This window comes from Gouania willdenowi, chromosome 9 (genome assembly GCF_900634775.1).
Source record: "Gouania willdenowi chromosome 9, fGouWil2.1, whole genome shotgun sequence".
NCBI classification, from domain to species: Eukaryota; Metazoa; Chordata; class Actinopteri; order Blenniiformes; family Gobiesocidae; genus Gouania; species Gouania willdenowi.
In genome coordinates, this window is record NC_041052.1 from 23,762,796 (window position 1) to 23,775,259 (window position 12,464).

General features: G+C 40.6%; 2 protein-coding genes across 6 annotated transcripts in view; one reads left to right on the forward strand and one right to left on the reverse strand.

Annotated features, from left to right (window-relative positions):
- The window catches only part of gapvd1 (GTPase activating protein and VPS9 domains 1), a 748,782-nt gene that overhangs the window by 71,142 nt on the left and 665,176 nt on the right, over positions 1–12,464 (forward strand). The window lies entirely within an intron of this gene.
- Positions 1–12,464, reverse strand: part of LOC114469433 (transient receptor potential cation channel subfamily M member 6-like) — a 37,709-nt gene that overhangs the window by 21,987 nt on the left and 3,258 nt on the right. For 3 of the 5 annotated variants that reach the window (XM_028456946.1, XM_028456945.1, XM_028456949.1), the window contains exons 1-3: positions 802–943; positions 605–684; positions 370–408 (exon numbers count right to left, since the gene is read on the reverse strand). In XM_028456946.1, coding sequence (XP_028312747.1) covers positions 370–408; positions 605–684; positions 802–819 — 137 coding nt within the window. In that variant the 5' untranslated portion in view covers positions 820–943. Of the gene's footprint in view, positions 1–369; positions 409–604; positions 767–801; positions 944–12,464 lie in introns of those variants that run through there. The other 2 variants (XM_028456947.1, XM_028456948.1) reach the window with 2 other exon arrangements.

Sequence of the window (12,464 nt, forward strand, 5' to 3'; positions counted from 1 at the left end):
AGATAAGGTCAAGGTAACGTTTTAGACTGCTACTGCAACTGTTTCTCCTCTTTTTTTCCTCCCTTTGTCCTTGAATCTATTACATTCAACTGAAAAATCCACATTTATCTCATTGACACAAAGTATGTACTGTATAGTTGCATCATGTTTGGAAATAAAAATGTTTGATGAATAATATAAAAAAGAGTAGTGGAAAGTGGGATGAGTAGAGGTGTTCAAAGGTACTAAATTAGATCTATATAATATAATATAATATAATATAATATAAAATAATATAATATAATATAATATAATATAATATAATATAATATAATATAATATAACATAATATAATATAATATACACAAAATTAAAAGTCATAATTTCTACCTTATTAAGCTTTGGCACACTTGACACAGTGGAACACATCTGAAAGAAACAGGAAAAAAATGCATTATCAAATTATCTGCACAATTTATAAACAGGGAAGCAAAAGCTGTCATGAAATGATTTCCTTCCTGTAAAACACGTAACAAAACAGCGATTTAATAACAGAATACACTTCGATTCTGCCGTTTCCTTTTGGTCAAGCACCTTTAAACAGTTGAACGCTCGCTCAGTTTACCTGTGCAAATTCCAAGAGGATGGAATAAACTTCACACATTCTCTCTTGGAAAAAGTTTCTTCAATCCAACATTTTCGGGGCTGTAATGAGATCAGAAAAAGCTTAGTATAATCTTCTTAACTTCTGTTGAAGGTTCAATTGATATCGAAAGGAAAACCATTCCTAGAAAAAACAGACAAAAACAAACACTCGTTGACCTTCTTGGTAAAGCTCATCCTAATGTAAGTTCCTTTCTCGTCATACTGGATCTGAACCCTTAAAAATCCACCGAGGAATATCTCCTTCAAGTGTTAATAAAAGCTCCGCACTCTTTTTCCTGGTCAGATTTAACAATGACCTCCACTGTGGAGAGCGCTGCTTGTAGGAAACGCACGCACATCCCTTTCCTGAGATTGATGCTCATTGTTGAAGTGCTGTGAGCATAAGTCAGGCTGTGTAAACACTAAACACGGGCTCTGATACGAAGCTGATTTAGCTCACAGGGTTTTTGTCTGTGAAAACATGAAAAGCAAACACAATCTTCTAACAACTATACTGAACCTTTACATCTGAAACATATGAAGTGGAAAGTACATTTGATCATTCTCAGGTGTCTGCTTCTAAAAATATATATATATATATATTTCCACTGCAGTCATAATCTTAAAATACAGAATAGACACTGACTTTTGAATGAACAGCATATTTAAAAGAAAGCAGTGAATGTCTATTTTTTACTTTGATGCTTCTGTCACTACATAGGTGAATTTCTAAACCTCTTGCTTTAAAAAATTTTTTTAGCACTTATAGGTTTAAAGCATCAAGCATTCTGAAATCTGTCTGAAATCTGCCTCACCTTTCAGTAATCAGAGACCAATACATTCATGAATCAGCCATGTCACTGTCACTTCTTTTCCATCTTGGACCACTTACATCATCTACTGACACTCAGCATACTGTTTTTTTTTTTTTTGTTTTTTTTTTGCAGTTTAATAAATAAATAAATGTACCCTTTTTTATCATTAATATTGTTACACACTCTAAAATCATCAAAACGGATCCCTTTATCCTGCAAGATATAATATCTGTATCCAACATCAAACAAAAGCCTGATGCTCATTCACTAACAGGTTCCATGACTTGGAAAAATGTAAATTTACAAATGGGTGATTTAAAACAATGGAATCAAAACATGATTAAAGTTAAATAGCGATTACACTGTGCTGATGAACCATGCTGTTATAGAGTTCTGAAAATGATATTCACGTCATTGTTACAGAATTTTCCTGCTTTTTTAGCTTCTATTTTTGTAATCTCTGCCTTAAGGTGTTTAATTATTGTACCAGTTGTAAAATTAGGCCTCCGTTTGAAACATGACACTTTCTGCTCGCAGAACAGAATCAGGCCATTCGGTGATCCTGATTCTTCAGCATTATGGATGAAGTAGACAAAAATGTTCATATATGTATTCTGCTGTATTAAAGTATGGGGAGTTATTAATCCAGAATATAATATGAAATAATATAGAAGCATTTAAGGCAGGGGCTCCTAACCTGCCTCGTGACCCCATTTTTATATCACTAATTTCTGACAACCCAAGAGAATTGTTTTACTATGAATAGTTCTTAATTGTTATGGTGAAAATTATTAGTTATGTTTAAAAATATATTTAATCCTTAAGCCTTGGTTGTAACTTTCCATTATGTGATTTTCATTTCTTCAACTTTGCTCTGGGTCAGACTGCCTTGTCCAAAGCACATGATATGCTTACACACACACTCACATAGTTCCCCAAAACATTCCCAAGGACAGGTGCGTAGGCACTCTCTGTGTGCGCACTCACATGCACACTCACAATCAGTCCCACATACAAACCCCACACACATCCATTCATACACACAAACACATTAAACGCACACACCTCCGTCTCCATGACAATCAGATACCAAGAGAACTGGTTTTGACCAAAAAAGGAACTGTCTCCTATTCACCCTTTTCTATCACCTCCTCCCTCTGTCCTGTCCTTATCTCTCTTGGGATGGGAGGAGGGAGGGGGGACTGAAGAGGATATACGTGATCTGTCAGTTTTGTCTGCCCACTCTGTCATCGAACGTCTGGCCGGACGGACATAATTTTGTACTCTCTTTTTTTACTTAGTCTTAGTCTTAATAAATCTTTTCTATAAAATCATCAATGCTTCTCCTGGATTCCATCATTCAACCAGAGCAATGAATCATGTCACCAAATGAGGTCAACCGTAAATTCTGCCGTAACAATTGGCGTCGACGAACTGAATCCATCTTCTGCTCTGTGGGGCGTCGATCGTGGACCAGCACTGGGTCGACACATTTGAAGCCCCGGGGCTGGCCCGCGGTGGTCCGCCCTCGGACAGAGACTGGAGCACGAACCATCGGTTGAACCTCAAACACCAATTCGGACTAAGGTAAAGCTGCCTTTATAAACATATATGTATAAATTTTCATTTACATATATATATATTCGCTCTGTGTTGATTTTTTTTGGAACCAGTCAAGCATTGTATTGATTTTCAGCTTTGAGCTTTGATTTTGATCCTCAGCTGTTCTGTGTTTTGACGCAGTGAATAGCCATGAGAAAGGCTCAAATGGTTGAGGTTCTGTGTTTTTTAATGCTGTAGGTTCTCTCTGGTTTTCTTCGGGCTCGGATATTTTGTTTAGGCATAAAATACGGCTGGTCATTATTTACTTTGGTTTTGTTCGGACACCCACAGACAGCCTGTGAGGTCCTGACCATAGATAGACGGGCAACCAAAGTTTCCAAAACATCCCAGCGGTGCCATGATCTGAGTTCACCTCTGTACCGAAAGCAAAATAGATTAAAACCCCGAATCTAACCTAAATTGTGTTTCTGTGAATCAAACAGATGAACAACCCAATAAACAAATAATATATGCATACGCATATACAATCTTGGTATGATGTGAACTCAGATCATGCTTTCAGGCGAGTTTTACTTTTTTTTATCTTTGTTTTTATTTTTTTTTGTTTAAACGTGGAATCAGATTTCTCCCTTTGGCTTGGCTTTAATGCTTTCATTTGGAAAGGGAGAGAAAGACAGAGAGCCAAACACACACACGTCGCTGCTGTGTTTTTCTTTTTTTTTTTGGACGTGTGAACACACACACACACACACACACACACACACACACACACACACACACACACACACACACACACACACACACACACACCCACACACACGTACAGAGAGAGAAAGGGAGAGAGAGAGAGCACACGCACAGGCACGCGCACGGGCGCACGCACACGCACAGCCACACCCATCCCAAGAGAGAGGTGGCGCCCCTCACTGGCCAGTTTAGTGCACTACACACTTGTGACACAACATTGTGATTTCTCACCTTGCCCCCTGCCGATAGAATAGTGCCATTACACACAGACACTATTTTTATTTTTATTTTAAATTTTATTTTGATTTCATGTTTGATGGGCAACACACACTCAAACACACACACACAGATGAATACAGTATTTCATTTTATTTTATTTTAATATTACTGTTACCATCATTATCATTTTTTTATTATTTAAATTGTTAGTTTCTGTTGGCTTTGTGGTTGTCCCCTGAAGAAACGACATCTTCAATGAAAGAATGAAATCACCTTCAACTCTTACGCTAATGGAATGTGAACATCATTCAAAGGACCAAGCATCAGAAGGAAATGGACAATCAAAGGTGTGTGACCTTTCAGGACTCAAGGACTCAACTCCCATTCAGCAAAGCAATGCTGAAATAACTCGCTCAGTCCCAAGTCAACTCTTCATCGTCTATGAATGGGCCGCATGCCAATGCCCCATCATCAAAGACTGAGAACCTGTGGGCGTCGGAGTGGACACTCCCCCCACCAATGAGTTGCGAGTTAAACGCCACGACTACTGCCTGAATGATGGGCAGCAACTGCAGACTGGTCACACGTCTGCTGGAAATCTTCACCAAAAAGACACTGTTTCAAAAGCCACAAGGATACCAAGCCACAAGAAGTCCACCACAGCCTTTGGTGGTAGTGCGCACGCACACGCACAGGCACGCGCACGCACAGAGCTAAATCACTTTAGCCTTGAACTTTGGCATGGAGGGGGACAACTAGCAAATAGCCAACAAGCTTCTCCTTCGCACAATACTAACCCCTCTATCTTCTGACTGTGCACTAGATTATTTTGTTTTCATTTATTCTCTCACACGCAGACAGACCAGACATACAGTCACACACCCACATTCACAACTATGAGAAACACAGGACCACCAGAACTTCACACAGAACCCTTCTGTTTGCCACATGAGATCAAGTGTGCCCATCATTTATCTTTGCTTTTATTCATTATGTTGCTCATTTATTTACACTGCTTTGGCCTTTATGAGAAAACAACAAACAAAGGGGAAGAAAATAGTGTTACTGATAAGGTTGTTTTTGTTTGCTTTTCTTTCATTTATTTTCTTGATTGAGGGGAGGCCCCCACAATGCAAGATATGGTTACATCCGCTGAAGAAAGAGCCCTCTGTTGCCTCAGCTTTTGGAGCTGAAGTTTTAATTTTTATTGGCCATGATTTTTTTGAGCTCACACGTTTTTCTCCTTTGTTATTTCTGAACGATTCTTCTTTTTCTCTTTTGTTTTTACTCAATTTCAGGAAAATTGAGACAGAGATTGAGGACTGCAGCCTCAACAAGTTTAAATTTTGACATTTTTTTGACCGATACCCTCGTAAACAATCTGTACCTTACCCTTTTTGAAGCTGCTTGCGACAGACAGCCTAGTTCAACATTCATTATTTTCATTTTGCGCTCCTCCCCCTTACCGCGTCGGACTGTCTGGCCGGCCCAAAGCCACTCGACAGCATGGGGGGGTTACCAAATTTTTCCTGAGAAAAAAATGTCCCATTAGTTGCTATGAGTACATAGGCAATTACTTTTCAAACAAGAAGTCCTGGTTTAATGTGCAGAAAAAGGATAAACCTTGCTAGGGAAAGCGCTCTTCGGGGGATAGCGGTCCACCTGATTTGATACATGCTTGGTAACCGAATACCGTTCTGAACAAATTTCTACGTTCCCTTAGAGTGAGGGTTATTAGAGGTTGCGTGCTCCGTTCAATGTTGAGTGATATTAGAGATGCCCAGAAAGTTCTGACAGTTGAGTTTCCCTCAGGTTGCAGACCGAGGTTGAGTTTCCTGCCGATTCAGAGGTTTTTTCTTAGACTTCTGGAGTTTATGGTGGTCGAGTTATTCCCAAACTCTTATTCTTCAAGAGTGGCGGTTGAGTTTCCTGCCGATTCAGAGGTTTTTTCTTAGACTTCTGGAGTTTATGGTGGTCGAGTTATTCCCAAACTCTTATTTTTCAAGAGCGGTGGTTGAGTTTCCTGCTGATTCAGAGATTCTTTTTTACATTTCTGGAGATGGACAGCGGTTGAGTTTCCCCCGCGGACCGGGGTTGAGTTTGGTTATTGTGCATGGCCGTGCGATTGCTGCCTGATCAGCAGCTAGTAGACTGTCAGTACTGCAAGGGACAATACTCTAAGTGTAGACTCCGCCAAGGCGGAAGTAAAAAGGAGCGTACCTCTTAGTAATCAGACGATACCAGTAAAAAGCAATTAATTAACACTAAAAGGTTGCCAAGCATGGGGGGGCAATAAGAGCTCATTGACCCCGAGAGAGGAGGTGGACTGGCTATCGCCGCTGGTGGGTTAGATGAGACCTATATTCCACTTAGACACTATGCAGCAAAACCTTGTGAATGCATGGACGTGAAAATTGAGGCATGAACGTGTGCGGTGCATGAATGACTGAATGATGACACGTTACGTATGCCTGAGAGAACCGCGTTGTGAGTGCGAATGTGCCGTGGACGTGTCATTGAGTGATTGACCGATGAATGGCTGTTTGACTACACATGTTCCTCTGTTTCACCTTCTTTTCCTCCTGGGTTCTGATGCACTAGATCTTCTCCCTGTTTTTGCCAATTATGTAGTGGGGTGTTCAGAAAACACTGCTGCTTGTTAAAAGAACTATGGTTTTAGGCCTTGGGCCTTCTAAAAAGTTTACCAGGTTTTAAAGGGTTTTTTCTGGGTGTTTAAAAACACCAAACGACATTTTTTATATATGATACCACTTTCAGTGGAATGACTGGCTTTGACCTTGACTGACCTTACATGTTCAGTGTCCATGTTTTTTGTTGTTATATGTGTATACTCGTTGTGGTGTGCACTTGTCTACGTCTTCGTCTTAGTTGTTGTTATTATGTAGCTTTTTCCAAAATACAGGTCGCTGTAAGGAGACGAATTAGATCCAACTAAAGAAAAGAGATATTTTAAATTATCCAGTTAAGTCTTAATGGTTTCCTCTCTTTCTGTTTCTGAGTGTTTCCTAACAGAATGCCACCGCCTTCTCGACTCCGATCCTTCCTCCAGCCGCCATGCCTGGTCACTGCTTGTTATGATGAAGGATGAGAATTAAAGGGAAGTATTGTCCATAACTGTAACTGGGAAGCAAAGGGGAAATAGATTGAAATAGACACGTGACAATATGACATATTGTGGATGTTCTAACATAATATCTATTCCAGAGACTACAGCGACTTCCAATCCAACTGCAAAAGTGGGGACAGATCTTCAAATTTCCAAAAGGAGCATACAGTTGACCCTGGCTTTGACCTTTATGGCTGAGGAGGAGGAGGTCGAGGAGGTTGGAGGGCACAAAGGCAGGCGGACACAAGAGAGAGGAAAACGGAGACACATCCAAAATGATCAGATAAGTGATTTTCCAATGATATTTATCATATGGTTTTAAGAATCCAAATGTATTCTTATGTAAAAAAGGGAAGGGAGCGGGCCAACGTCCCTCTGGATTTTTGATTTATATTTTATCATAGGAAAATATACATCAAACCCTCCAACTATTTTCTTCTTGTTCCACCAGCACTTAGCGTGCAAGACCATAAAACACCTTCACTGGGTTTAGACACTTTTAAGGGAAAAATTAAGTGTTCTCAACATTGGGTTGGTGGCCCAATCTGGGTCGCCTGAGATTTAAAAAAGGGTCCTCCTGAAATACTTGATAATTGATTGAAATAAGTTTAAAGTTGAGTAACTTCCAAGCATTTAAGGAAGCTCTCCAAACCGTGCTGGGGCTCGTCACCCCTACGAATGGGATAAATACAGAGAGCAAAAGACAATATGATTGTTCGACTCAACTTAACTTTAATTCTGTCTAACCTTAAAGGGCCAATAATCTTGCTAAACTCTGGTTCAGACACAGAATAGGAGACACTTTTGCCACCAATTAACCTTCAAAATTAAGTAAATTACATCTCAGATAATAATTATGGGGGAAATGAATGAAATAAATGAACTGACAAATTCAGCTCTATAAAAGAATTAGGCTATGTAAATAGGTGTGGAGTGTTAACATTATTCAGAATAAATAAAGGATAGAATAAGATTTCTCCTTCACAAATAAGAGATAGCAACGAAAAATGAAACAAACAATTTAAATAAATAAATAACATTATTTATTTATTTGGTTAAACTCATTTAGCTTTCTCACATCTCCATGTCTCCCAATTGTATGTATTCATCTTGAGAAGACATGCAATCACACTCCACACTTCTCCGTCCGACTTGCATGTCCTTCTCCGTCCGACTTGCATGCCCTTGTAAACAGTGGTTCTCAAATTGTTGCTTCTCACCAGGTAAGTAGATGTACCACAGATAATCACTGCAACTCCAGCTATGCTTCTCCTTACTCCAGGAAAAGAAAATCGAATTAATACTTCCTGCTTTTCTTTCAGCCTCATATTTTCCCACTCGCGTGCGAATGGGCTACAGAGCTAGCATGGCTAAAAGCTCACTAACCCACACCTAACCATTGTGTGATTGTGCAGCCTTCCTGGCCATACTAACTATTCATTTAGTTAGTTAACTAAACCTAACACCCCTAAACTTTTATTTTATTTTATTCTATTCTATTCTATTCTATTCTATTCTATTCTATTCTATTTTATTTTATTTTATTTTGTTTTGTTTTGTTCTGTTTTGTTTCCCCCCCCCCCCCCCTTTTTTTCTGTCCAGGTACCAGCTAAAGCCTACCAGGTACCAGGTACCAGCTAAAGCCTCAGTAGTGGGATCGCGCCTGTGTTCAGGTACCAGCCAATCCCAAGAGTTCTGTTTCGGTGTTTTTCCCCCTCTTCTGTTCAGATACCTTCCGATCCCAAGAGAGGTTGCCAGGTGTGTGGAGACTACCCTTCCACAGACAACAACCAATCATCTACAACGCCGACCGGAAACGAACGACCCACACGGCTGTGAAGGTCGCAGAGCGAGCCACGTGGATTCACGCATCACACTGCAGGAAGGTGCCAACACCAGTCGACCCTGATCTTGAGGCGACTGGTCCAACGGAGGAAGTACCAACATCACCACTGATCGTGGAACCGCAGTAAGGAGCGTTTCCTCTTTTCTGGATTAGGAGCAGTGTTTTGAGGAGCCTTTGTTTGCCCTGAAAGTTGCAACGAAGGGCAGAAGAAAAGTCCCCGGGGTTACAAGTTAATCTTTCAAACGGGGCATATGGTCTGTTGAAACCTTTGAAATCCAACCTTGAGGACATCGTGGGAGATCACAAGCATTTTCTCGCTGTGATGAAGAGGTCACGAGCCCCTCTGTTTATGCCCCAGGAGCAGGCTGGAATTATGCCACTATTCTGTCGTTTCATGTCACTCGTGTTCTGGTCATCGATTGGCACGATGGTCTTGTCCGCAAGTCCAGTACTCCTCTGGCTCCTGGCCTGCAAGGGGGCAATCGAGGACACTGGACTTGAACCAATGAATACAAGTGTTGTTCCTAATGAATGCTTCTTTTTACAGGGTGACGAATGCAAGCAGAAATAAACGTTGGATAAACGACATCGTCCTCCACAACACTTTAGCTGCGACCAATGTTCACGAACACCTGGTACCGATACGCGCACTATCAAGCTAAAAGGAGGGGGCCTATCCAACTGTTTTTGTTCTTACATGCCTGTGTCATCAACACACCCCCGCTTAACCGATACCAATGGATGCTTCCGACTCCTTTTGTTATTTGTCTCACTCTAATTTCGGCATGGGGGACCCCAACCGTTGTTCTAAACCGCCAGTAAAAAAAAAAAACTGACTACACTACGCGATGACACATCTTCCGCTATGTATGTAGATTACACGCGATCCACACTTTTTTCCCTTCTGTTTCGCCAGAAACGGAACTCGCAAACTAGGCCAGATTCCCGGTCATAATTGCAATTTTACTTAGTCCTGAATGCGACACCGCACATAATTTGCACACATGTGCCCACGTTCATACACCCGGGACTAATAGTTTAATTTAGCGAACGGTTTTGACTATGCTCAACTATTCCTCTTTTGTCACGAAGTAAATGCAAATCCCACACTCCTTTGGACTTTAATCCACACGACAATCTGGGGTACGGCTGCGCGTCAAAACCTTAGAATACAGGTTTAAGTCCTTTGTTAACGCTTAATGGTCCTACAAAGTAGAATGGTCCTAGACCTACAGACCGTGGCCAAAAGAGGCGTTTGCGCAATGGTAGGTGCATCTTGCCACGCGACGCCATGAACAAAGACCGCCACGTCCTATAACCCTTCCGCCGCCGGAAGCCCAGCCTGAAGTGTTTATGATGAGTGTTTTTGATGTCTCAGATGATGACTCTGCTTACTGAGGACACCTACATATATTTTTGTTGCTGTGCCGTGCTGACATTTATACCATGTGTGTTTTTGCTACTAGTGATATATATTCCATATTCATTGATCACCAATGATGTTAGTTGCTAAGGATATTTGATTTTATTGTGCAGTGTCCCCTGGGAAAAAAAATGCTTATATCCATAGTGTTATAACGGTGTCAATATCATTTGTCCTACGGACCATGAGGTTGCGCTAGAATTACACTAATTTTGATTAATGTTTTATGTGTTTTGGGCTGTGCTAAAGTTAAACAACTTACTAACTAATTTCGCTTTTTTTGTGTTGGACTTTGTCCAAAAAGAGTGGATTGTTATGGTGAAAATTATTAGTTATGTTTAAAAATATATTTAATCCTTAAGCCTTGGTTGTAACTTTCCATTATGTGATTTTCATTTCTTCAACTTTGCTCTGGGTCAGACTGCCTTGTCCAAAGCACATGATATGCTTACACACACACTCACATAGTTCCCCAAAACATTCCCAAGGACAGGTGCATAGGCACTCTCTGTGTGCGCACTCACATGCACACTCACAATCAGTCCCACATACAAACCCCACACACATCCATTCATACACACAAACACATTAAACGCACACACCTCCGTCTCCATGACAATCAGATACCAAGAGAACTGGTTTTGACCAAAAAAGGAACTGTCTCCTATTCACCCTTTTCTATCACCTCCTCCCTCTGTCCTGTCCTTATCTCTCTTGGGATGGGAGGAGGGAGGGGGGACTGAAGAGGATATACGTGATCTGTCAGTTTTGTCTGCCCACTCTGTCATCGAACGTCTGGCCGGACGGACATAATTTTGTACTCTCTTTTTTTACTTAGTCTTAGTCTTAATAAATCTTTTCTATAAAATCATCAATGCTTCTCCTGGATTCCATCATTCAACCAGAGCAATGAATCATGTCACCAAATGAGGTCAACCGTAAATTCTGCCGTAACATAATCATGTTTGTTTTAATGTTACAAATACAGAGTAGCTAGGAATAGTACACAAAACGACAAGATGTTCTAGCTAGCGTATTTTTATACTTCATTTTATTTGAACTAGTGTCAGGCAGGTGAAGTGAATAGACCACGCAGCAAGGTGACAGGCAGGTTCGAACCCACAACCTCTTGAATTTGAGTCTTGCATGCTAATCACGGGACTATCCTGACTAGGGCCGGCCTTCCCGCTAGGCAACCCAGGCGGGTGCCTGAGGCGCCATCAGCTGTTGGGGGCCCCAAATTTCTTTAACTTTTGATTGCACTTGTTGATGTATGTTCCCTTCCGCTCTTTCTGTTACGGTTAACATCCTAGCTGCAGTGTAGAGCAGGGATTTACATTCTGTTCCTCTCTGTTGTCTGCTCGGCCAACTTACGATAAGTGTTTTCTTGAGGTGTCAGCATATTTTGAACCAACATTTACACTCTGCTTCACCTCTGTTTACCTCTGAACATACTGAACATATACTTTGACCTTATAAGTTCTGCTTTCACTTATCATGTGAAAGCCAGGAATAACAATCCTTCAGCATATTCCAACCAACGGTCACCATATTTCAACATACTTGCAACTGTAAATCACTTGTGCTACAGGTAGGAACAGAAATGACATCTCCTTTTTAGGACTGGACATCCGGTCCCTGCAGGGTATAAACCACTGCGTCTTTCTTGATTCAGGAGGATTCGACACTAGCGGCCTTGTAAGCAAGCGTCGAAGAGTCCTCACAGATACATGTATCTTGTGTGTCCATCAAATCTTTATTAAAACTGTTATACGCAGATCAATAGTCTCTCCTGTTTCTCAATCCAATTCTAGATCAAAAAGAACCTGGTTAGAGACACACGAAAAATCTAACACACTGTTTTTCATTGCTTTTGGATTTTTCACCATTGTTGTTGTTGTTCCCTCAGGACATTTGCATTATACCTGTAGGTGTTATCATTTATTATATTGTATTGTTCAAATTTAGAAAAAAAAAAAGTTTTTTTTTTTTTTTTTTTTTCAATTATTTGTTGCGTCACAGAATTTTTTTTTTTATTATTGTTTTTAAACCCTTATTAATTTTTATTCATTTATTTGTGTGTGTGTGGTGCCTCGGGCA